Source organism: Musa acuminata, unplaced genomic scaffold, assembly GCF_036884655.1.
Source record: "Musa acuminata AAA Group cultivar baxijiao unplaced genomic scaffold, Cavendish_Baxijiao_AAA HiC_scaffold_1118, whole genome shotgun sequence".
Taxonomy (NCBI): domain Eukaryota; kingdom Viridiplantae; phylum Streptophyta; class Magnoliopsida; order Zingiberales; family Musaceae; genus Musa; species Musa acuminata.
In genome coordinates this window covers 144,672-172,502 of record NW_027021331.1, presented here as the reverse complement: position 1 = coordinate 172,502, position 27,831 = coordinate 144,672, and the positions used below count along the sequence as shown (strand labels likewise).

Below are 27,831 nucleotides of genomic sequence, written 5' to 3'. Positions count from 1 at the left end.
TGCAATCCAATGACAAATATTATAAGAGCTTACTCAAAATTATCTGTCATAGTTTTCACGTAGGTTTTACAAGCCTACTAGTAATCCTCCCTATTGGCAATTTCTCAGCAGAGATGGAAGTAAAAGAAGTGTTTAGCTGTCGGTAAGTGTCAAAACACCATGATCATGAGCTTTCACCGATTAGGGAGGAGCATTTATTATGGCCTCGTGCCAGGCATCATGAACTACTCGATGGAAGCAGAAGCAGCAGCTTCACGCTCTGGATCACAATGCAGCTCCTTTTTTATTCATGGTCATCTTGACTTGGTTCTTGGGGGAGGACCATCTTGACCTAAAGTATGATTATTCTGCACAAATTGTAGCTCGTTTACGAGTTGGGCACGACGTTCCTTCAAAAAGTTTAGGCGGTTTGTCAACTTTGCAAGTGCCGAAGCTGATGAAGAGACTTGTTCCTGAGTGGAACCAGAATAATTTAGTCAATCTCAAGTTTTTCAATGTTTTCCAAGTCAGCAAATCTTAGTTATACACTGGATATTAAAAATCTTATAATAGACACTGAGAGTTAGATAATCTCCAAGGTGAGCTTTCTGTATAAGTATTTTACCTCAGGTCTGGAAGAGTGTTTTTTTGTGGTTCCACTGAGCCCAGCTATTGCCAACTCCACAGAAGATGAAACACTAGCAGAAGTCTGAGATTTCAGACTATTTGATTCTGTGTCACTTGGCCGTGGGTTGTTGGACTGCTTATTAGACAAAGATGGATCTTGGGCTTCCTTCTTCACATTCTGACCCCACAAAGAGAATTTCTTTGAAGCAGTATTCTGTCCAACTTTCACCGACTCTTCAGTAGATGGAAGAACTTTATTAGGGCCCTGGGGGAGTTTACTGCTTTGCTTAACTATATTCATTCTCTGTTTCTGAGGTGGTTGCCCATCTGATGATGACATTGATTCTTGGCATTGACCTTCCATATTCTCATAGCCTGGAGAGTTCTGTTTACAGATTAAGTTAGTATGTGTTGCATAGATAAATAGTATTTACACCATAGAACTGATGATACAGACAAATACACACACAAGCATATGTATGCATGCAAGAGAACATTTAAGGTGCAAGCATACCTCACCCCTGGAAGTGGAATTCTTTGAAAGAGACTTGCAAGTAGTCGTCACTGGCTCCTCAATATTTGAGATGCAGCTTGAAACTGGAGACTTTATACCACGTTGATTGGCCTGGAGCTGCCCAGATGAAGTCTCAGCTCTTGGAGAAGATAGCAAGCCTTGTGCTTCTGTCTTTTTTGTATCCTTGATTTCAGTGTATATAAGCATGGGTCAGTTGCAAATTTAGGAGCTACTTTGGCCTGAGAAAGAGGAAGATGCTATAGCACACCATTTGCAGGATGATAATAATTAGCACACATACCTCATCCTCAGAAGAGAGCTTTGCAATTGAGTCCTTAGTAGATGACGCACTTCTGGTTCCCAAAGAGATAGTAGTCTGACTAGTTGGTTCTCTGTTTTGATACTGAGGAGGCTCTGCTTCTCTTGAAGAAGGCAACTCTTGCTCTTTTGCTGGCATAGTTTCACAGACTACTCCAGAGAGGGCATCCTGCTTATATGTAAGCCCTTAATTAGATTATTCTATTAGACAAGATCCTAAAGAATAGTGATAGATATATATCAAATCAGAAGAAAAGAAGAAAATTAATTTACAGTGAAATGAGTTTGCAGCTAGAAAATGACAAAACAAATAAAATGGAGGTTGTATCTTCCATAATAATATAAACTTAAATTAATTATTTTTTCATAAGTAGGATTATTATAGGCACAAACTATTGTCGTATTTTTGGCCAACCAAATATGTCATAACACAAGGATGCTAAACTATAATTGGCTATATATTTTGCCAGGCATTCTTACGGTTGCTTGTAATTTGTCATACTACAAAATGTCAACACTTTTTGTGATCCAAGATAATGAATAAAGGAAGGGTGTATCACTTTAGACTCATTGAACCACTTGGATGAAATTCACCAAATGTATTCAAAAGAAATTCCTAAACAGACCGAATCTTGATATGCTTCTTACGTATTCTGCAATGGGTATATATAGGGAAGTGGATGTTAGAAGATTGGTGATTTGGTAGATAACAAAATAAAGGTCAAACATACATGTGCTTAGATGGTGTTAGAGTTTAGAAGATTGTGACTCAAAATTTTCATTAAGAAAGATCATGGCTTCCAAGTTTGGCATAAATGTTAAAAACTCATGACCATAATAGAAGTAAGTTTGAACCAATAAGCTGGTTGTTTGGCACTAATTTTTAAGTATATGCACATAGATCTGTGTGTTTCCATGATCATTTCCATCAATAAGCCTTATCATTTGATTCTTTGTCAAAATTCTTACCTAATATAGGAGGATTTTTGAGGTTTAATGTACAATAGAACATCTAATTAGCAGTATCTACCAACTGATTTTCTTGTCTATAGACTCTACTATATACTCTTATGTATCTGGTGTTGCTTTTTCAGAAGTTCGACACTGTTTTCAAGAAAATAGTTTGGATGCAACATTGCTAAAGTCATTCTATGAATCCTTCAGGAGGTAGATCTTGCTACGATGTTAAGGCTGCTCCTTTGCGACCTGGAAGATCAAGGTTTGAGTCTTGAAACAAGATGGGCAAGGGTGACGGGTTGTGCCACAATAGATGATACAAACAAGTGAATCAACCCTTAAAAGAGTAACAGGGATTGATTGAGCCACATATTACAGGGCGAAAAGTAAGAAAAAAATTTATGTATGATGGGCCAAGGATTAGTCCAACATTGCTAAGTGATAAAAAGACTTGGAATACATATATAAGAGTTAACACACAACCTAAAAGCTCAAGATTTTAGGTGCATTAGTATTGAACCATCATGTACATGTATGGTAGCCCTTATTTCCCTCAAACTCAAATACTTTAAAATTCTCAACATGACATGATGCAAGAAGGCTCTAAAAATGATCTCAATAGGGATGGCTGATGGGTTGTGCCACAATGGGTGATACAAACAAGTGAATCAACCTTTAAAAAAGTAATAGGGATTGATTGAGCCATATATGACATGGGAAAGTAAGAAAAAAATTTGTGTGACGATGGACCAAGGATTAGTCCCATATTGCTAAGTGACAAAAAGAGTTGGATTACATGTATAAGAGTTAGCATACAACCTAGAAACTTAAAATTTTAGGTGTATTGGTATCCAACCACCATGTATATGTATGGTAGCCCTAATTTCACTCAAACTCAAGTACTTCAAGATTCTCAACATAACATACTTGATATAAGAAGGCGCTAAATATGATCACAATAGGGATGACTGGCTTGGAATCAGGACACAATCAACAAAGAAGAAAATACCAATCTATGACAAGATTTAAGAATGATGACAAAAGGATTGTTGTTTTGAATCAGAACACAACCAATGGAGAAAATCCCAATCTATATTGACAGTCCAAGAGCATAGATGGTGGCAACAGAAACATAAACAAAGAACAGTGGCAGAAAGGGACTATGAACAACTTCATAAATGTTCTATGGGAAATAATGAAACTCCAGGCCACGTATCAGGTGCTCAAACAGAATCCCTTTTCATTATTTTCAAATACATTATTTCAGATAATTTAACTAAAGTTCTTCGACTAGATTCACTTAGGATTGTCTAAAAGACTATCCACTGAAGAGAACTTGGAGAATTTTTATAGCAGTTAATGAGCAAGGAATGCATGATGAAATCATCAATAATGCTGACATGATAAACTTACATCTTGTTTCAGAAAATTCTCATGTTGATCAACAAGATTGATGCTACTAACATCTTCCGACTGATCTTTCCTGTGTAACATAATGACTAGTTAAGGCAATAAAGAAAATAATTCACCTGAAAAAGAATTCCAATATGTTTTATAATTTTTGTTTCTGTTTCTATTGTGGCAGCACAACAGCCATGCCAACATCCAGCATGATACAGCAGGCTGATGTGTCACATTTGAGTGGTACACCAGACAGGCAGCAGATCATAAAAAATAAAAACCTTGCTTTGGACAACTAAGTCCGAGAAAGAGTGAGAGAAAGGTAGGACTTGCAAATGCTCTTTAAACATATAATGCAGTACCATGCCATGATGGAGCTCCAGGTTGCAACCCAAGCAGCTTTGAAAACCTTTTGTTCGCATAATAAACATTAAGATAGGAAACAATTTCTTTTTTCTCTTGAAGGACCATAGCTTATTATAAATCATAATTTATTTAGGTGCCGCATGGACTTTTGCACTTTGGTAAAGAAACATTGGCCTTTTCTTGGGTTGTTCCATAAATGAAACACTGTCCCCTTGGAGATGTACATGGAAGCATTTAAGTGCTTAAAATATGATATGAGTTGCATGAGCAGTAATAAGGATGGTATTTGTGATTACAACATTATAGAACATAAAGTTTAAACAACTGAAATAAGAATTTTGGTCCACAATTTCATGTAGTGTACTGTGTTAAATCAAAGAAGAATTTATATTTTGTTAGACACACTTCAATTGGAGATAATTGTTCTACAAAGCAAGGTTCGCAATACCGAACCGTACCGGTATTTCGATCTGGGCTCGGTACCGGTACGGTACAGTATACCGAGCGGTACACCTAGGTGTATCGAGCGGTACACTCAGGTGTGCCGAGTACTGTAGCACTGCTACAGTGCACTCGGACCGGTAACAGGCGGTCCGCGTACCAGCAACCGATCGGACCAGTACGTACCGCCCGTACCGGGTGGTACAGTTCGGTACTACAGACCCTGCTACAAGATATAACATGGATCAACTGAATTTGTATCTAGACAACAACTACAACTCTCTATATTTATTCCAAAAGATAGCAAACAGGGTTAACCCAGTGTAAACATTCACACACAAGAAATGCATGGACCTTCTTAGTAGGGTTTGCCGTACCGAGCTGTACCGCCCGATACGGGCGGTACGTACCGGTCCGACAGGTTGTCGGTACGCGGACCGCTTGTTACCGGTCCGAGTGCACTGTAGCAATATAGCAGTGCACTGTAACACTGTAGCAGTGCTACAGTACTCGATACATCTGGGTGTACCGCTCAGTATACCGTACCGTACCGGTACCGAGCCCAGGTCAAAATACCGGTACGGTACGGTATTGCGAGCCTTGCTTCTTAGGTTCTTAAAGTTAAAGATATTCAGAATACAACTCAATACCATAATGGAGAATGTCAATATAAAGAAAATGTAAGTTGAATGGTACACCAAAATGCCACAATCTAATTTAAATTAAAGCTAATGATAAAAAGTTAAAAACTCTAAATGTCAACTTTCAGATCAAGAACGACCGAGGACATAAAGGTTTTTATCCTTTTCTTGTTCTTTAAAGTTATCTAACATAATCAAATTTTTGGATTAGTTTTGTAATCTCCATTCCATGGAACAACCATCGTAGTTTTCAAGCACTAGTTTAGATGATTATGAAAATTGGGAAGTATATTAATAACATGCCGGATTATAGAAGGTTCCTATGCAACAAAGTCAATTTTGTGGCTTAAAACACAAACAAATATAATCATATAAAAAGAAAATATTATTCACTTTTCCTGAGAAAACCATATCATAAATGGTAAAATTATTTACATAGACTGAATCGAAAGACAATTTTCAAGTAACATTACAACTAATGCAGAAGTTTGCAGCTTTCTCTTACAAGAAATTTAACTTATGTACCAATGGAACAATACATTGTATTTTTGGGTGATCAAAATTGGGATTTGATCAAAAGTTCTTCAGTGAACTCTTAAATAAATTAGATGTGTGGCCACTAGAATGTCAGAGAAATTTGACCATTTTCAGTTAGAAGCTGCCAATTCAGTTAGTTGACCAGTCAAAAGAAGATAAATCAGTTAAATTGGTTGCAACTGATCAATCTCCAATAATCAGAATTGCTGAAATTTATAGATTAGTTTAATGTCATTTTGGATTAGTTGATCCCCGGATATAATTGGCCAACATCTATGAGGATGGCAATCAACATTCTTGTCCGATAATAGAATCAGGGTATAATTGGCTATCATCTATAGGGACGACGTTCTATGCTCTTCTACTGTTATACAATATCAGAAAGCAAAACATGAGGGAACAATATAAGATAAGTGGATTACCGAATCTGATATTGGATGAAAGTATAGATGGAAAAAGAAAATATCATTTTTCCATAATTGGATCATTGAGAAACAAGAAACTGAGATATTAAGAGAAGAAAAAAAAGAATAACTACCAGTCCCAATTTGACTCAAAGATTAACTCCTACTAATAAGACCTTAAACTCATGTCTTACACATCAAAGATGAAATCATATCATAGGGAAAAGAATGTAGCCTCAGACCACTCACATATATTGTTAAAAAGTGAAATTTCCATCACCTACTTTTTGATGTTCCAAATCACAGTTCATTTTCTGTTTTACAAACCATAAGTTCAAGAAGGAAATTTTTCAAAAACAAAGAAAAATATAATCAAGAAAATTATATTCGCTAAATGAGATGTCAATCATTTCTTCTTTCCATCTTTGGCAATGATATTTTAAAGATTTATTTTGACAAATAATCTTGTTTGTTCATTGTTGTATATTCTTCAAACAAATTAAAATTTTCTTATAAGGATGTAATTTTCAATTTGAATCCTGGAATCTCCAGAATCAAGCCCCAGATTTCTCTCCTCTTTTCTTTGCTCAGCTTTTTTCTCTTTAGAGAATCTTGGTAACTAATGTAGGATCATTAAACATACTACCATATGACAAAAGTTTCCCTTAACTAACAAAACTTATTCAATCAAAATGATCCTGCATCAAGGAAAAATAGAAGCGGTTAAATGAAGCAAAAGGATCACTGGGAGGAGACATAATAGATCTGATCAGGAAAGAGAAAAAGAGAAGGGAAAGAGGTAAGGAATGGAAGGAAGGAGCTGATGTTGCTAGATCCATTCAGGCAGAAGATAAGATCCTCCTACAGAGACAAGCAACCAAATTTGTGTGGGATCTAATCAGATGTAATCAAACAGAAAGTAACAGCCGAATCTGGAAAAGAAGAAAAAAAAGACTTTTCTCTCTTTCTTCCTCTAATATCTGTATTTTTCTGTTTTAGAAAAGATCGTACAAAATCATTTCTCATCCAATTTGTCAATCCAGCGTCTGATCAAGCCCATCCATATCCTACATCCTATGGTCAATCATGTTGGACCTAATCCCAGAACCTTAGCTAATTTTTAATCTTAATACTATCACCCAGCTAGACTTAAAGTTGTTTATGGAACAAAGAAAACTCACTGGCTTAAGATTCTTGCAACTTTAGGGATAGCACATCCAAAAAAAAGAGAACACTTGTCATAAAATAGACGTATGATATTGGGAAATACTGATGAGGACCAAATATATAATTGCATATAGAGAAAGTTAATCTTACTCTGCAGAATGATCCCTACTGTGGAAACATTTGCCACATGACTCGCATAAGGAAGCATAGCTTTGTTTTAGCTCATGATTAAGCTGACCACGAAGATCAGCAACTTTCTGCTTCAAAGTAACTATATCTGCTTCAGCAAGAGCGACTTCCTCTAGATCCTCCCTTGTCTTTAACACAAATTAGAAGTGTGAATCTGGTAGAAAATCAACTATTTATTTGAACACTTTAAACTAACCTTGCTGTCCATAGCAGATGAAAAAGATACAAGCCCAGGTCGCATGTTCATTAATCCAGATTCTAAGGATGCTCTCAGATCTCTTTCCTTTTGTAGTTGCTCGCGCAGTCTTTCTATCTATTTCAAAGAGATATCTATTTCAATAGCGAAGAAATCTGCCAAAAGATTCCTACTGGAAAGATGTCACTACTAGTCCTTTTACTAAATCGAAAAGCACAGTGGTCTATGTAATACATGCCAAGGGATACCAAAATGGAATAACATAAAACTTCACAGAAAGTGGTATATAGGCATATAGAAGTTTGTAAGACAGAAAGAGCTCCTATATTCCCAAAGAATGCAGATAGTTTGTTTAGCTGTTTATGTCTGAAATCTTAAAAAACATATACAATCTTAAAAAATATATATACTTTGTTTAGCTCCTATGGTTTTGCATAAAATCCATGTACTTGTGTATCAGTTTGTGCAAAGGCATATAAGTTGCATAAAATTAGTCACAAGCAAGCACAAACGATATTAAACTTTTGCAACTGCTATACAATCAGAAGGTTTGAGCAAAAATCAAGCCAATAAATCTCTCAATAAAAATTAAAGCCTGTTAAAATGTTTTCCAAAAGCAAGACATGACTATTGCTTAGTACATGAAATAGGAGAGTTGAAGTTAGAGATAAAATGAAGCTAGATGTAATAAGTGGAAACAACTCATTGTAAAATTATTCAGTAGATTTTCAAGGTTATCCTAGATGGAAATATAACAAACATTCTGAGGCTCACTGCCATAAAAAATAATGACTGCAGTCTCAACCAGGGAACATTTAAGACAAACATAAAAAAGTAATAACTAAAAATCATTAGCTCTAAATTGTACCTAAACAATGTAGATTACCTTATAGTTAACATGGAACAAATAACAACATTCATTTCATACAATGTCATGTCTATATAATGTTGGCAACAAATTTAGAGTAAGATGCAACTCAATTGATAATTATGTCAGATGGCCCTAGAAATTCAAAATTGGTGTTGCCCAATACCATATTTTATTTACGGATGCAAACAATATTACACTGGTATGTGGCTGTTAAGCAACTGCTTATAAATTAAGAAGACTGCACATGCAAAATCAAGTAATTGTCCTCCAAGTCTTCTTTTTCATGGTTATTGATAACATGTTGGCAATTACATAAAGCGAAAACATGAAGAGTCAACAGGGGCATCATAGACAAATACAACCTTTAACTGACCAAGATAGAATAAGCTATCATTGTCTCCCAGACAAATCTTTATGCAAAAAAAAGAGTTATAGTAGCAAGCAAAATTCAGGCTATTCATTGACTTGCAAGAAATAAATGGCTTAATTAAAAAAGACAAAGAATACTGAGGTAATGTACTAATGTGCAGTAATTACATCTCGCTCAAGAGCTAAACGACGCTCATCCAAAGCTTCCTTTCGTCTTTCCAAACTTTCTTGTAAAACTGCATTTCCCTTTACCTTTAACAAAAAAAAGTGCTCATTATATTTGCACATAAAAATATTCTAAACTATGAGAAATGAATTCTCAATTTACAAAAGAGAAAAATGTACCTCCTTGGCAATTTTATTTTGAAGGTCATTCTTAGTGTTCTCAAGATTTTGAATAGCAATCCTGTAAAAAGATGAAACCAATACTTGAACATAGAAGTGTCATTAACTAAATAACAGAACATTTCCTCAAATAATATAGCATAATACTCAGATGAAAGCAAAAGCAATTTGTTCTACATAAAATTCAACTAATATAAGACACAGTCATAAGAATAAAAATTTCTTAATTTATAACAAAATGAAAGGATTGATTTTCTAACTAAGCTAGGCAAGATTTTATGATGATTATCTAGATTTAATTTGCACAACAGTTTTGGTTGTTCCACTTTAGTGATCAATCAGGCAAGGATCATATTCAGATCCAAATTCAACCATAATTTCACCTAGAAAGTCAATTAATCTAATAAGTCACATCAAGATTCAAAAATCCAACTGAATCAGTCTGTCCCAATTCATGTTTACTAGTCCAAAAAGAACTGACACTTGGACTGGCAATTTCGCCCTGTCCAGTTTGAAACTGATTTTTTTAATTAATTATTTTTCTTAATCCAGATAGCTTGCCAACAGTTGTTAACTGTCAACAGCTCTCCTCCTTATCCTCCTCTCATCCTCCTTATCCTCCTCCTCTCTTCTCTCCCCTTTGGTCCATATCAATCAATGCTGGTATACCATGTGTTGACATGTCAGTATGTATTGAACCCGTACTGGTCCAACCATGGATCGCTACAAGTCTCAGACCGAAACTTGAAACCTTGGGCCTCATATATCTTAGCTGAAGATTGAGCAACTGTGTAAAAGAGCACAAATAGTAATATGGAACAAATACACCTACCATATGCAACAATTTTTAGTATGTAGTAGGAGCAAATAATAACAGAACATAAGATGCATACGCCACAAGACAACTATAAATAACTGTGATATCTAAAATCAACGATCACCAACACAAGAATTACTAAAATTAAAACACAACATGTTAATTAATGCTAAACACCATACTCATGCATATCATTGTACCTGAACCAAGGTTTTTAACGTTGGGTACTGGATCTGTATCTGTCCTGGCCATGACTGATATGAGTCAGGGCCATACAAGTGAACCAAGTATGAAGTTTCAGAAAAATCCTGAAATATGCTGAAAATGATAAATACTGCTGTGTACAACCCCTGTATCAGGTACTACAAGGCATGCATTAGATGGTACAAGCCTTGTACTAGTGTACTTACTACCCGGTATACTCTGGTCTACATACTCATAGGCTATCAGACTGCTAAATACCATTCCTACCAAACAGTAGTAGGTGGTATTGCAAACCTTGACTTGGATTATACATATTTTGCATCACAAAGATTTACCAGAATTGATGTTTCGATCAATTACTTTCAAGACATATTTTAGCTATAAGTATCATCAAATAAGAAGAAAATATAACTTAAACACAAACAAGAGTAAATAGAGAAGATAAAACACTTAAAAAACACACTTATTTAAGAGATCACGTACTCATCTTCACTTAACAAGTCAATTGACTCCATGGAAAGGTTCTTTTTCGCCTGTGTATTGTAAACATATGAGAACAAGAGTTTAATTTATCATAACAACCAATAATAGGAAACATAAAAAAAAGGGATAAAAACAAGCAATAATAGGATACGATACTCACAGAGGTACGTCCCCATATAGTAGGTCGTCTTGCACAGACAACTGGTTCATTTGGCTTGTCTATAGCTTTTCGAGCACTTGAAGATAAAATATGACTAACAGACTTTGGCATTGGACTTGTGGAAGTAGAATTGTCACCAATAGATTCGTGGGAGGCACTAACATGAGAACCTATTGCATTACTTTCATCGTGCAGCAAAGTTTCACATTTCTGTGCACTAGAATCCTCAAGATATGGAATCTCAGATACCGATGATAATTTTTTCTGACAAACTTCTTGTAAAGAAGTATCATGTACTGAATCTGCCAGAATTTTGGGGGCATCAAGAACATCACTGTCTTGCAGAGATGCACCATCTCTCTTCTGATTGTCCAGGACCTGTAGGTACAGTATTATTTTGCATGCAGTAATAGGACAAGGACAAGCAATCATATAGCTAAGAATAGTTCTTCCCCTCGATAAAAGTTTCAACAGACCATACCAACAAACAAGGTAGTCTGAAAAACATAAATAAGAGGATGTCACATGCACATCAATAAAATCAAGGCAATAGATAAAAAATGAAATTTAGTATACCAACCAAACCCAACTGCTATTCCTTAAGTCAGAACATTATACTGTGTTCTGTTGGAGTTATTAGCCCCACACAACTTGGCTCTTTTACATGACTTCAAAAGCAAAACCTTAACAGTAACTTTTTATACACTCAAAACAAAGCTCTTGAATCAATTTCATATAGGTATTTAATATGCCTAGCTCTTTTAAATATACATTAAAGAGCATAAAGTATATACATGTAGTGCAATACTAGAGAAGAAAGGAACTAAAAATGTAATAGAAAAATTAAGGTGAAATGCCACTTAAGATATTCTCAAATGTATGCAAACTTAAGCTCCAAATCCAGGCCAAGAAATGGCCAAGAGATATGGTGCCTGAAACATAAATTCCGTTGACTGCTGCACCATGCAGTAGTATCTGGATGAGCCCTAGCTAACCAGGAGGTTTTTTGGACAACAAAAGAAAGAGAAACCAGTTGTTACAGCCTAACAATCAAGACTGGAAATCTCTAAACCAAGCAGGCCAGGACACTAGTCATCAACTCAAGCCTCTAGCCAAACAGGTAATCATCCAACACGTAATAATTCAGAGAAATTGGCATTTAGGCCAAATCAAAATGTTTTATGGTCCAAATACTGAGTATGTTAGAGTTACTTGAGCCTTATCCATGTAAACTGATCACTTTAAAAAGTATACAAGATTTGCAAATTAACACATAAAAAAATTTAACATATTCTTCAACCATTAACACAAACATTTGATACTGGTGGTATTTAGTTCTGACAAAATGGGCAATACGCTTGGTATAGGATATGTACCACTTGGTACAGGCCTGTACCAAACATTTTTTTTATTTTTTTAGATTTTGACGCATACCAGTTAACCATCACATGATACGGTGTGGCCCAATGTGGGCCATAACTTGGACCTTTAACCATGTCCCCCAATGCTAAGGATCCAAAAGTTAGTAGTAGTAAGCCCATCTAGCCTTCCAGTTCCATTTTCCCTTGCGGGACTACTGCATCATTCCTGTTATCAGAGCTTGAATTCCTGTTATCAGAGGTTGACATAATTTATATCACTAATTGTGTCAACCTAATAATATTCCCATTTGATTTATTGCTGTTAATTCATATAAAACATAGAAATAAAATATTACTTTGTTATGAAAGATATAGAAATGGAACCTAAAGCTACCACCAAAATTCGCTGCAGGTATATATTTTCAGTGACACATCCTTGTTATGATGAGCAAGGCAGAACCAAGATGGATAATCCTCCATGGCAAACAAAGTTTCTACCTACACATATTCATTTTTCTTTAGAAAAGTTCACTTGCATAAAATGGTACGAATGGTTGCAGTTTCCCTCTAATATTAATGACAACTTTTGGCCCTTTTTTTTTATCTTATCTGAAACAGGTATACAACTTTTATAGGTAGCTGAAGCTTTGCACCACCAAAATGATACATGGCCATGGTAACAATAATCACAATGATCACTACATAGGTTGATATCAATACCAAATAAAGAAAAAAATTAAGTTGATGAACTCAACTCGACCATAGAGGATAAACAATTTCTTGCTAGCTAGATAATAAAGTACAAAGACCAATTATCCTATAATTATTAGTTATCAAGAATGGAGAAAACTATAATATAGGGCGGTTCACAACTTTATATACCAGTACTATTCTGGCCAGGGTTTGGACTGGTACCATACTGGTTTGTACCAACATATTGTGTTGGTACACTGGTTCGTATTGAGTTTTGAAACAAAACTACAAAGACTGAAAAAATAGATAAATAAAAACTATCTGATACAAAGCATGTACCGCCTTATACCAGGTGGTACTAGTCGGTACTAGTCCTATAGTAACCAGTACAAGTCTGATATCAGGCATACCACCTAGTTTACCTATACCGGTAAATACTACCCAGATCTAGTAATGGATGGTACTGCAAAACTTGCAACATAGTACACACTACTGCAAACAAATGATTGTCTAGGATGCTAGAGATATTTAAGATTAAATTCATTTTTTTGACAAAAATTCCATGGATACGGAAAGCAACCTTATTATCATGTGGATCACTTCCAACATTGCTGTTGCTTTCACTAATTGGTTTAGTGGACAAGCATTCAGAATCATCATCTATATCTGCTTCAAGACCATTATTCTCATCAGAGTATCCATCATCTCCTGGAGTGTCAGTATCAGTCAAATCATCATCACTATTATGCTCATCATGATATTCATCATCATCTGGAATGTCATTATCAGTTGAATCATCATCTTCAACATCACCATCTCCAGAGTCAGAGTAAAGCCCTGATGAGATTGAGCTCTCACGCAAGAAATCCTCCTGAATAAATGTTGATTAACTCATCAGGATCAAATGAATTGAAAAATAAATACAATCACTGTCCATAAAAACTTACATCAAAAACACTGTCATACTGCTCCAACAGAATTATGACAATGGCTTGAGCATGGTTAGCAGCTGCCGCCGCTCTCAGAAGTTGAAGAGAACCGTCTCCACCCATATTAAAATCATCTTCAAATTCACAATCACCAGCAAGAAGAGGGCGGAGAAGTAATGGAGCCATGCAAGCTGCTAAAGCCGAAAGTGACATACGGTTCTGAGACTTTTTCTCGGCCACTGTTTGCATCATCTTAAGAATCCTGAACAACAATTATCTTAGAGCATAGAAACTTACTTTATAATTTAAATAAACTAACTAAAATAAAATAAATCCCAAAACTTCAAGTTAAGTAAGAAAATCATTTTCATTCTTGATAAACAAAATATCCCAAAACAAGACTGAAAATCAGATGTCCATGGCAAAAAGTTCTACAGTCTGTTAATAAGGCTTCCAATATGTTCATCTATAAGATACTGGGCCCTCTAAATTTTGGTTCACCAAACAATTATTGATTGTGGATATTCCACATATTTGAGGATCCAAAAATGCATCTTTATATCAATTTTGATTCTCAGACAACTTTTAAAGACTTCATTGGATAGGTACAAATTCTATTTATAGAATCCTATGTGTGGAGTTAAGCAGCATGTTAAAAATCTTCAGCCTAGGATTTAGTACAGATAAGATGCACAATCTTCATCACTGCATATTTGTGACAGAATAAAGAATTATTCCATTAACTACATTTGTTGATAAAACCAAGGGTTGCAATTTCGGTCCGTACCGATGTACTAAGCCTTACTTGGTACAATACATCCCGAGGCATATAGACGATATGCCCAAAATCATCAAAAGAACCTCCAAAAATACCTAATAAATTGAAAAAAAAAAGTTAGATTAGGGTTTTTAAGTTAGAAATAAATATAAATTTAGTATAATTTTAGCAAAAATATTGTAAACTATGAAAGAATAGTGCACATATCTTTTTCAGACTTTGAAGAGTAGCTTTGTGGTACATTCGGAATCGTTCTTCTGTAAATGTTGAATTATCTACAAAGAAATTACTTGAATTATTGAATTACTTTTTAAATAATTTAAACTTTAAGATTCAAATAAATTAAATAATTAATCGATGGATATACTTGGTTCTACCACCAAAAAAAATAACGAGACTCCACGGGCGATGGATCGTAGTTTTCGATCCTATGTATCTATATATCAATATGATATATTTGTCGAATCCAATCTTGAAATTGATCTCACGACATAGTGTACTGATACACAATATGTCATTGGTGCATCAACATGGTGATAGTCGTAGTCTGATCGTCGTAGTCTGATCGTCGTGAACCACATATGTCCGAGATGGCTTCTAAGACAAGGACAAATGTGGCATGTATTGGTGCGGAGCATAGAAAATACCATAACTTCTACTTTCGCTATTGATTTATTACTCCGTATCATAAGATCGATCATCGTACTATTGCTCAGAGAAGTTTGACCAACTATCACCATACTACTGTTGACCATAAGATTCTCCTTAATACAATAACTGTGAATATGATGAGCTTTGCTCTATGTCTACATTGTGTAGGCTCTTTAGCATTTGCTCAAAATCATCTACTGATTTTCCCTTCCCCTTCCGTGCATAAACTTGAAATGAGTTGAAAGAGGGGGAAGGAAATGATTTAAAAACACTTTCCTAAGCCTCAAACAGTCTTATTAACCATTCGAAATAAGACAATCTCAGCCTCTAATCAGTAACGATATCGACCAGTACAGGTCGGTAACGGACATATTTTGATCGTTACCGCTACCCCGTATCACCTGATAGAGGGTCAAGTGACCGATATTGTTCGGTAGAGAGTGGTCCGCGTATCGATATCCTATCAGATCAATATGTAATGCTTGTACTGGACAATACATATCGGTACAATAAACCCTGGATAAAACCTCAAATTTTATTTAATTTTAACTAGATTCCTTGAACATGAACAACATTAATTTGCTTACCCTTGTTTGTCCACATCTTGGCACACTTAAGAGTGGTTTAGATCAAGGTTCGCAATACCGTACCGTACCAGTATTTCGACCTGCTATAGTGCTACAGTAGACTGCTACAGTGCTACAGTACTCTCGGACCGGTAACAGTCGGTCCGCGTACCGACAACCTGTCGGACCGATACGTACCGCCCGTACCGGGTGGTACAGCTCGGTACGGTAGACCCTGGTTTAGATATTAGAAATACAACTATATAGTTTATTGCACTTTAAGGGTTTCGAGAGATAAGTACAAAGATAAATAAGCTTGAGAAAATAAAATAAAATTAACCACAGTAAATTACACTTAATTTCTCAAATATCAAAATTAATTCAAGATTGTTATTCACAAAATTGTTTTAGTTTGACTTGGTACTTATGATTTGAATAATAAATATGTTGTTTATTATGATTCAGACTATAAGATAAATCATATTAATAATATTTGGTACATATTAACAGCTAAAATTGTCATACATTTGAGAAAGAGCAAAAAGGAAAACAGAGAGGTGAAAGAATCCAAGAACAAAATGACTTTTTGTGAACAAAAATTCTAGTCAAGTCAATTTGATATATAGTAATCATGAATAAGAAGGTTTCATATATCACTCAGATTGGTACATCGGCCCATATTTACCTATCCAATCAAGGACAAATAACCAGATGGTATGGTCTACACTGATTGGTATTTTTTAAATATTATTTAGTGAGATTGGATGGTAAAAGTTTGTATACCACCCAGAAACCATGATACTGATTTGACAAGATATCGAATTGATACCAAACGAGATTTTAGACCTCGGATCCAAGATTACATTGAAGGGGACAGACTAATACAGATCAACTAAATAATGAGAAAAACACTGAAAGAAATTACAGGAGTTGGTGAACCAAATGCTACTGTGATCAAATTTATATCTCCAACCAAATAAAGCCTTTAAAACAAGAAAAAACTATCCCACCCAGGATTGGAAAGTTCTGGAAGAATTCTGTTGTGAACTACAATGTTAAACCCTCTGTAGCTTAAAAAGAACCCTCATTTGAATTCATAGTTAAGGTTAATAATACCAACTGCTTCACCAACAACTCTGCATCAGGATAAAACATCGTTACTCAATATTCACTATCAAAATAGCCACAAAATTCAGAACATGCAAAGAGTCACAAATTGCAGGTGAGAATATGCATGCAATGCAGACATTGAGGGGAATGAAAGAGAAAAAGGAAAAACATAGCTATATGAATTTATATTTTCAAATAGGAAATCTGTTGATTCATAAAAGCAATAATCACACTTCAAAAAAATTACCAGCACAGAAAAGCAAAGCCACAATCACTTAGGATTAGCTGATATACCTTTGCAGTAAACGACGATTAGGCTCTGGGAAAGTTTTGTATATTGCAGTGCGCATAGAGTCAACTCTGATTCCACGATCAGTTCCTAATAAATATCAAAGTTAAAATGAATGTTACACGAGTCAGAAGTATAACAAATAAAATATTGATGGCTAAACCAGACAATCATGTACGGGAAGCTGGGTATTTAACATCTTACACTTGGTGGCAAAGTACATATAATTTCTTAGGCATAAGCAGCAATGGTGCATGTTTATTCATTAAGAAGATGAAACCAATACAGGGAAAAGAAAAAAATAAAAACAAAAGAAACAAAAGGGAGAAGGAAAAAATGTGTGATATGGGAGAGAATAAATTTCTCACATCAAAGTCCATCAAGAGAGAGGCCCTAATTATTACAAGGAAAGTAAACCATGATGATACAGAGAAGCTCCTTTAGAAACTATTGTTTCTTTCCTTCAAAATTAATCAACAAGAAGCAGAATAAGATTGTCCTCACTTTCACCATGTGGGACGTGAGATAGATTTCCTCAAAGATATGTCTTTGATCATGGCAGATATCTGATGCAGTTAGGGAAGAAATATGCTCAAATGTCATGCATCACCCAGCAGTGGAGGATATGGTCATTAGAATCACAGTCTGCAGAGAAAAAGAAGTATATCCTGAATCCACCATTTCTTTATATGATCTTGAGACTAGGGAAGATGTTCAAAATTTCAAATTTCAACCACCATCCAGCAGTGGAGGATACGGTCACAGCATTCAGTCTGCAGAGAAAAGGAAATATGCACCATCTTGTATCTACAATTTCCTAAGAGACTCTTGGGACTATATCTTGTTCTTAATAGCCAACCACATAATATATTTACTCCCTTTCCACAAATACTTTTTAGATTGACCGGAGACATCCAGCATCATCAAAAAATTTGTAGAAATGTGCCAACAAGAACAAGGAAGCCCATGTTTAATGTTAAGTCATCTTCTATAAGAATGAATTATGTACAGATGGGAGACAAGAGAGAAGAGTGCATTCAGTTATTAAGAGCGTCAACAATTGGCAAGGTGAATGGAGACCAGGCTTTCAAGAGAGAACTTGGGTGAATAGAGAGTGATTAGGTATGTGAGAGACACATCTACAAAAACAAGGACAGCTCGATCCAGGTCATAGTTCTAACTATCATCTGGACGGGTCCACAATAGACTGTATTTTTTGGTCCAATAGCAAACCAGCACAAGGTCCAGCCGGTTTCGAGCAGTCTGGTCTTATTTATTCTTTTCAATTATCATTAAACCCCATTCCTCTCAATCCTCACCTCCCTCATGACACCCAATATCTGCTCCCGCTGGCCTGCCCCTCCATTGCTCATGTTGCCCGTCGCTGTCAGCCTGCTTGCCCATCCGATACTCCTCTTCCTCCTCTTCTCCTTCTCTTCTTAGTTCTTACCCCCTTCTTGATACCACAGCATATACCAGCATACTATTTGTCGGTATGCTGGTGCAAACCATACCTGTAATTGGGGTCCAGTATCCAAGACTTTGAATCCTGATCCAGTTATCCTTCAGAAATATTGTGCTCTAACCAATGTTATTCCTAATTGTTCAAATAGGAGGAAAGGAATTCCTAATTGTTCAAAAATTCCCCTAAATCATTTGTCCCTAAATTGTCATTGCCCCTGAAAGCACTTAGGAAATACAAGATCAAGAAGCTGAAAAACAATCAATCTCTCCACCACCATTTGCTGAGAACAGAAATATAGAATTAATCACTATATAATAACAAAGAGACATTAACTAATTTCACAGAATAGCATTTGTTACATACAAAGAAAATCGTTGATAACAATAAAGATGAATGTGAGCTCGTATAGCACCATACTTTGAAATTTTTTATTTAACATGCATGTTCTGTACATTCAGCATGATTACAGACTGAGAATAATTTGTCAACTAGTCATATATGACATGTTCAGCACAAATGTCTAATCTATATCTGATATTTCACGCTTATTTTCATATATTGGAAAATTAGACAAACTTTCATGTTGCATAGAATTGTATTTTTGTGTAATGTTCACTGCTTTTATTTTTATATGTTAAAAAGGTATAACAAATATATTGACAGTTTTACATGTCAATAAGATTCCATCAGATGTGGAATTATTTTAAAGAGGAACCATAATGTTTTAACAAAATTGCACTGAAACAAGAATATAACGAGGTCTTATGCAAACAGCATGACAAATGAGAGTAACATAAAATGTAATGTTCGATTATTTAACTGGACTTGTCTTTGCATTTTTCTCCTAGAGCATAGAAACTTAAATTTTCATGTGATATCCAAAGTTTCATGTAATAAATTTCTTAAAACAACAAGAATAGTTTGAAGGCTCTTAGTTTGACCATTGATATAGCGATAAAGCCCTCAATAAATTGGCTCAAGTCACCTAAGCATTGCCATGACTATCCATATAGATCATAATGCATCAGAGATCTTCTATTCTCTTCTCTAACATGCATATTTGGGAAGTGGATTTGTAGTATAAAATTAACATTGTAAACATAAAATGAGATCAGATTGATATGTGATATGGAATAGAATTTTTGTCCAGACATACTATATGCTTCAACCAGTGCGGTACAACAAGATGCAGGAACAGGAGAAGATGGCAACTCTCGCAGCACATACTGCATACAACAAAAGTAAATTACAAACTCCAGCATAATTATGGAAGAAACTTGTTAGGTTGTTATTTCTAACGTAATTGCACCTTGATACAGTCTCCAACAACATGTGCATCCTCATCTGAAGAAAACTCATTTTTTCCTGAAAAAGAGAACCATGTAGAAGTGTTCAAATTAATGCATAAACCCATGACTAAGGTATACAGTTTCGAATAATACTGTCCGATACGGGCGGTACATACCAGTTTGACAGAAAACCGGTACATGAATCACTCGCTACCGATGGGTATTTTTTATTTAAAATTATATATATATATATATATAAAGGCGACGTCGCCTCATTTTTCTACAACGTCACCCTGCTTGGGGAGAAGAGAGGCGATGTTGCACTTTTTTTAAATTTTTTTATATATAATATATATAAATATATAAATAAATAGATATATAAATAATAGATTATATATACAGAGAGAGAGAGAGGCGACCTCGTGCATTGTTTTTTAAATATATATATATAAATAAAAGATTTTATATATATATAGAGAGACGACGTCGCCTCATTTCTCTGTGACGTCGCCTCAGCGGCGTTGCCCCACCTGGGGAGAAGAGAGGCGACGTCGCCGAGCGTGGGGGAGAAGGGAGGCAATGTCGTCGAAATTTTATATATATAACCAATGTAAACCGCTCAGTATAAAGTACCATATCGTACCGAGAGAAGGTCAAAACTCTGGTACGGTATAATATTTCAATCCTTGCCCATGACTAAAACCAATGTACTTTAATTGCAAGATTATTGAAGCACATTCCTTGTGGATAATTAAAGCAGTGAAGCAGATCAGGAGGCTAATTTTGGTTCAGAAGAAGGTAACAGCAAAAAGGTAACTAGTATCCATAAACAAGGGAAGAAAATGAGAAACTAACCCTGTTCATATTCACGAACTCTGCATTTTACCTCTTCAACATCAGCAGACTGCCGCAGGATACCTTCCACTTTGATTCCTTTTAAAAAGTGATAAAGATCATCACATAACCATAGATCTTTATGCTTAAGATTAACATTTATATTCTAAAAACTTGAACTTTACTATGAAGAAGTTTACATGCAACGGTTTCTTTGTTACTACATGTGTTAACACACTAAAAACGATAGCTCAATTTTTTCCTACTAAAAGAGCTGTATAATAACACCAATAATATGCTTGGACAAGTTCGACAACACATGCAACCTAGCAACTTCTAAATTTTCCTTCCATGAAAAAACAGAAGCTCAATTAATACATTCAGTGCATATTTTGCTACAGAGGTAATCAGAAAGACCTAATATAAATAAATACAAGAAACAAAATATACCATGTTGCTCAATGAACCTGAGGGCCTTTTCCAAGAATGATGGGCTTCCATCAATGTCTTCAAGTGCAAGCAAGATAGGCCTACCAATCACAGTGGATGTCGCAGGCTGTGTATCTTTCCCTTCAAAATAAAGAAAAGGAAAGATCAGAAACTGACGAGACAGAGGCTGGATATGTCAGAAGGCATGGCATTTGCAAACACATACAAGAATAGACAAACATGACATCAAGGTGCAAAATCCTAAAGGAGAAGAAATTGACAGTTTGAAAGTCCAGAGAGGGGATTACCCCAGATTAATATTTTGTTAAGGTTAATAATGAATCTTCCGGTACCTTATCCATACATGTGTACATACAGAATATTGACCAATAAAAAAGAATGAATTCTCTTTGGAGTTAACCCACCATATTAGAGCTTTACAAGATCAATTCAGTTAAACAATGAATTAAACTAAGTCAAAAGCAATTGCTGAAATGAACAAAAAAAAAAGTAATCAAACCAAACAACTGCCCATTTGCAATCATATTCATCAGTATAATGTCATGGTTACTAAGCAATGTGATGAATCTTCCATTGTTCATCAGAAGAAACACAAAAAACTTCAGATTATTAATATCATTGTGGATAGGTGGCTAAGTAACATACATTGATCATGTGAAGCTTCAATTGATTCAGTTATTTCATTGTGGAATATTCCATTCTGTCCCAATGCAAGGGCTGCACTAGGTGCTTGTGCCACAGCATTCTCTAATGCAGCTTTCCACTCGTATAGATCCTCAGAAGTTTCTGCCTGTGATACCAAAAATTAGTGAAGAAAAGAAAATCTAAACCAACCTAAAAAGGGTACAGAAGCAGTATGTAAACCTGCCTTTAATGTAAAAGTTCTCCCATCCCGGCCATCAGGAAACAATACTGTTAAAATCTTTTTGTCTGCTTTCACGACAACACTGAAATTTACAATAACTTAAATTTATCAACAGTTTTCAGTAAAACTTGTGTTCAGCTAAACCAGGGCTTTAAATAACCAATCAAATACTCTCACCTTCCTGAATTATTCAGGTCAATACCACCAAGCGTTACATTTGCTTCACTTCCCTTTTGAGGGAGAGCAGCCTGAAAGTAAAAGTAAAGCATGCTATAATTAACCATAATGTTCTTACAAATTGATCAACTCATTCTCATCAAGAGTGTTGCATAAGGTACTTCCACGAGCTGTGTGAGAGTAACCATTGATATTCCAAGCAAGGGTGAATCATCTCAATCACTTATTGGATGAATGAGCACTAAACTAACTGGTAGTTTTCCTTGATTTGAGAATGGATTCTACTAAATTAGCTGAATGTCAATGCCAAACAAATTTACATATATAAACCTGGGGCATAACAGTCTCACTTAATGAAAAATAAAGTCAAAAAAGGAGACAAAACTTGGAACTTACTTGCAACAAAGAAGTTAGGATAACAAATATTCAACAAAAATATGCACTTCTGAACACTCTTCACATTTAAAGCACTTAAAAATAGGGAAAGTCATGTGAGCATCCTAATTCATGGAGCAAAGTGGGTTATGACGAAGTCACCAAATAAAATTGATAAAATAATGTGTTTCTTAATCCCAGAGATCATTTCTGGTGAGACTTTAATGTATTCGAACCCCATCAAACAGATAATCGAAAAGATTTTAATATTAAACTTCTGTTTTTACATGTAAAGTCAAATTTTAGGAGGTAATAGAATCTATACATTAATATTATATAAATAAGAAGTTTGTTTTCATAGAAAGTCATGGACAATTTTAATGTCTCGATTCCATATTTAATAAGTTAATTTAATGTAAGCATCTATAACCTCCCCCCCACCCCCCACCCACCCGTTCTTCTATTTATGTACCGAATTTGTTCCAGAGAACCACATACCAGAACTAAAACATATGTGAGACCTTTGGTTACTCAAATGTCATTAACAATTGGCTAGAGGAGCCAAGAGAACATTAGAATTTATAAGAATCAAATTTAGTTGTTTCAACATGAGATATGGTATTTGAGCAAGAGAATCTAATTAGAAAATCATATAAATCAGATGCAAAATCAAGTTAGTTTGACTTGTACAACTTGATCTATATTATCATGGTATACTGCATAAATTTGTGAGAACTTTATGTACTTCTTATAGTTTAGACTAATAGAATTACAAGCTCTCATTTAGGGGATTAATTATCCATTGTTCAGTTAATATGAAAAGAAGTTTAGAAAGACTAGTTATAGCATTCTCTCACTGCAGAAGAATAGATGTCTCGTGTTTAGTTAATGTAATGAGAAAATGCCGAGATTTTACATATCTTATGATGATAAACTAAAAAATTTCAGAGTACAGCATTTTAGAGGTTGTCAAAGCAGTTCTATTGCACAAATCAGTCAAGTTACAGAAAATTCACTGTTCATACACATGAACACCATACAAACATGCAACTAGAAAAATGCTTCATGTTACAAACCAAAAAAATCTTGGGTAGAAAATGATATTAGAGGTTAGATAAATGTAAAATATCCTATACTTACAGGGTCAGTTCTAAAAAAGACCAATGATGTGCGTGTTAGGACAAACCAACGTTTTTTCCATGATGTCCAACCTATTCCTGCAATTTTAATGGATTTTTAAAAAAATCATACATATTTGTTGATCAAATACTTAATAAAAAATAAAAAGATATTCTTAAACCGTGATACATAAGGATGGCAATGCACATTTTTGTGGAATGAAATGAAATGTGATGAAAGAAACAAAATGCTGATATTACAATAAAATCATTGAAGAAAAGACCAACTTAAAGAATTTAAATGATTTCTAAGATGCCATAGAATGTGGAATTTCAAGGACTACAAACTGGTTATTATTGAAACCTGAACCTCTTGATAAGAATATTATCACTGGATAATATATCTAATACAACATAAAGTATGTTCAAACAAGATGTTGCTCAATCGATGCAGTAATATATCTAGGTTGTTCAGTAGAAAATCTTGATGTTGTGAAAAATGAGAATATAAGAAATTTGATCATGTCAAAAGAAAATTTGATCATGTTATTCTCCTCTAGTGAGAGAAATTATCCCACTATTCCTATCCTCATCTCTATGCATGTTCAAGAAACATTATTTCTTTTAGTTTATACCCAGTTTAAAAGAGAATAAGGGAATGATGGTTCATTAGCAAGGTAAACAATACAAAAAGGCATGCCAAGACTTGGAATGCAAATTATATAAGAAATTTCTATGAATTAGATGTCTAGTTTTCAATATCATTAGAACAACAAACTGGAACAAAAATATTAATAAGCTTAATATGTCAATCATTGCATTAACATAAAATGAAAATCACTGAAAATGGCTTGACTACCTAGAAATTGTATAAAAGAATACCTTTAGATGAAATGAAGAGTGGTCCACTCTTGAAAACCTGCACTTGTTGAGATCAAGCATTTAGTATTCACAATCTTCTTCAAGAAAAATGACCTAAAAACAGAAAGGACATATACAAGATAAATTTTGAGAAATTTCTGACAAAATGCCTAGTGATCCTGGATTTTATATAAGTTCATGAAGTTGATCTCACTTTCACGTATGTACCATATATAAACAGTAAGATACTATGAGGAGGGCTCAAGGCACATAAAACAAGAAAGATATAGATAAAAAAAATCAGAAGGAACTCATAGTATAAATGCAAAATCATGAGTTAATAAAGGTTCATATGTCCCATAAGTGAAAAAACAGATAAAATGAATGAGAATAGTTATAGATACAAGAATCAGAAGGAACTCATAGTATGATCATGAAAGGAGGACTTAAGAAAGATTCATATGTCCACAAGAGTGAAAGACCAGCAAAAAAGAACGAAAGCAAGTACATCAACAATCACTTTCCTATAAAACATAGGCCAAACATATTATTACAGATCATCTCGAATAACAGAAATTCAAATGAATCTCAAAATTGTTGCATAAACAAGTAAGAAGGATGACACCAGAGACTTAACAAGATTAAAGCATTCATACATAATGATAATGAAGCAACACCCTAGCAAAACCATTGGCATGGATAGTGATCGAGCTCAAAAAGGTGGTCTACTTAAAACTGACAATGGGGTCGGTGTAACAGATATGAACAAGAAAATTACAAGGCTGACAACAAAAGATGATAGCATCTGAACAATGATTGTATATGCCATATATGTCACAACTATTTACAATATGAGATATGGATTCATGGACCAAAGTATTCTGCCATCTAGTTCATTCAGTTGTGCACTATTGATGAAAATGCAGTGCTATGCTTCTGATTTGCTATGGTTACCAAACCTGCATGGCTTTTCAGTGTTTTGACATGACAAACATGGCATAGAATGAAGTCGATGACAATGGCACATAGATTTTAGGCTGTCCTGGCAGTTTTAAATGATTATCAGAGTAGTAATGTTCAATCAATTTCTTTGTATATCCCTGACTAATTCATAGTAAGTCATTGTATAACGAGACACAATTTTCAGATAATTTTGTTAATAAATGATATCTCATTTATGATTTAATCTAATCCAATAAAATATATCAGGATAAAAGGAATGAGGTATTAAGCTAAAATATGTATAATCTAATAATTAAATTCAGATACTGTTTACCTAGAAATCATTTACCAGTAAAAAATTTCAGTTACTAGCATCTATGGAGTTAAAGTGAAATAAAAAAATTATTTTCACCGTTATGTCACGGACAAAATTGTAAACGGGGTATTTGATATAATGTTCATGTATGTCCATATCTTTCGATTTTGTTCATGCTTTGCACAACATGGAGAGGACTAGCAGTAGGCTTGGGAGCCCCATTTTGATTGACTTTGATGACCGTCTTAGGCTTGTAAAAGAATGTGGTGTCATGTGGGCACTTATGGGCATTTCGATCTGTAGTAGACCATCTTGGATCTTTTGTTATATGATCAATCATAGCTTGCGAAGTCTATATTTGTAATTTGCATTGGCTATAAAGTTTTTACTAAAATTATTACTAGTGGATTCCAAGTAAAATGCTTTCTCTAGTCTGTTTTCTCTTTTGTAAGTCCTAAGGGACCATAAAAGGTTTCAGGAAGACTGATCTTTGTGGATGGATATGCAAGAGTGTTGCACGACTTAAGCAAAACCAGTTAATTTCAAGATAATTAGTCAACAATGAATTTTTCACTTGTTTCTAGTTGAGGTTGGATCAGAAGTTCTTTAAAAATGCTATGATGGATCACAAACCAAGCAACATAACAAATAATTAAGTTCGACCTTGACAAAATTCGTAAAAACTAACAATCACAACAAAACAAAGGAACAACAAGTATGTTTTATTTGTACAGATAAACGTTTAACAGAGATAATATAACAACGAAAACAATTAATTGTTGAACTGAACGGAGCCTTACATTGCAATTAGGACAATTATTTGATTGCTTGTCAGGATTGTCAGAGCCCCTGGTGATCCAGAAATTGGTATCCCCCTCCCCACAGCGACAAGTTTTGCATTGCATTACATTGTCTGCGCTATGAGATGATGCCATCTGTTATTATCTCGTTCTTCAACTGCATCAGAGAATAAAACGAAAACTTAATTTGGTCAAAGCATACATGGGACGGTAGAAAAGGGCCAAAATACCAAGAAGTGGAGATGTCGTGGATCGATCAACATATACAAGATCGATTGAGAATCATAGGGCTTTTCCAAAAGAGCAAAGAAATAGAGACGGCACCTACCCTGCCTCGAACGAGTCCGGGAACACGAGACCCATCAAAATGATCGCGTTCTGGGCATCGGAGACCGACGGCAGGGTTCAGGCGACGCAACAAACTTCCTGATTCTTCTTCCTCGGTTTCCTTTTTCTCATCTCTCTCCTCATTTTTCTTTCTTCTTTGTCTTCGCTTCTGTCAGATTTGTCCACCACACTCGCGGCTCCATCGCTCCGTCATTCTCTCTCGCCCGCTTTCGTCTCCTACAATTCCTCTATCTCCCTCCCTCCACATACGATTGGAATCGCACGGGGACGTAGTATGCGACCGTGGGATATGGCTTGGCAACAATGAAATCGGGTTGGATGCACAGCAAGTTTCCGTGGGGACAGTGCACGGGAGATTGCGTTATGCCGTAGCGGGTCTGCCTTCTCGTACGTGTCGCGTGAGGGCCGCTTATGCATCGAGCAAACAGACAATAAATTTCATGTAGAAATTTTTCTTTTGGTTATTTTTAACTTGAAATTGTGGCTATCGGATTATACTATTTTATACTTAAAATATTAATTTGATGATATATTTGACTCACATGTTCTATATTACGTCGATTTGAAATCTCAATTGTGAAGTTTTTACATCACAAATATTAATCTAATACAAGTATATCTGATTCAT

The 27,831-nt window shown here is 35.0% G+C and overlaps 1 protein-coding gene across 3 annotated transcripts; it reads right to left on the bottom strand.

Annotated features, from left to right (window-relative positions):
• LOC135666670 (rho GTPase-activating protein 6-like) lies at positions 1-27,559 on the bottom strand. 3 transcript variants are annotated; one of them, XM_065178299.1, is made up of 25 exons: positions 27,184-27,555; positions 26,856-27,012; positions 24,819-24,855; positions 23,959-24,035; positions 22,444-22,514; positions 22,266-22,348; positions 22,047-22,187; positions 21,402-21,521; positions 20,973-21,050; positions 20,138-20,193; positions 19,985-20,054; positions 17,369-17,453; positions 13,988-14,231; positions 13,621-13,911; positions 10,987-11,364; positions 10,827-10,876; positions 9,323-9,383; positions 9,146-9,229; positions 7,738-7,854; positions 7,503-7,669; positions 3,809-3,878; positions 1,422-1,607; positions 1,121-1,303; positions 605-991; positions 1-452 (listed from the first exon to the last, which is right to left on the bottom strand). In XM_065178299.1, exons 2-25 carry the CDS (start codon positions 26,988-26,990, stop codon positions 294-296), a joined length of 3,330 nt encoding a protein of 1,109 aa, XP_065034371.1. In that variant the 5' UTR covers positions 26,991-27,012; positions 27,184-27,555; the 3' UTR covers positions 1-293. The 3 variants fall into 3 exon arrangements, with proteins under 3 accessions (XP_065034371.1, XP_065034372.1, XP_065034373.1); XM_065178301.1 differs by lacking the exon at positions 1-452 and having other exon boundaries at positions 824-991; positions 1,126-1,303; positions 27,184-27,559; XM_065178300.1 differs by lacking the exons at positions 23,959-24,035; positions 27,184-27,555 and having other exon boundaries at positions 26,856-26,993.
• Between the last annotated feature and the right edge of the window lie 272 nt (positions 27,560-27,831).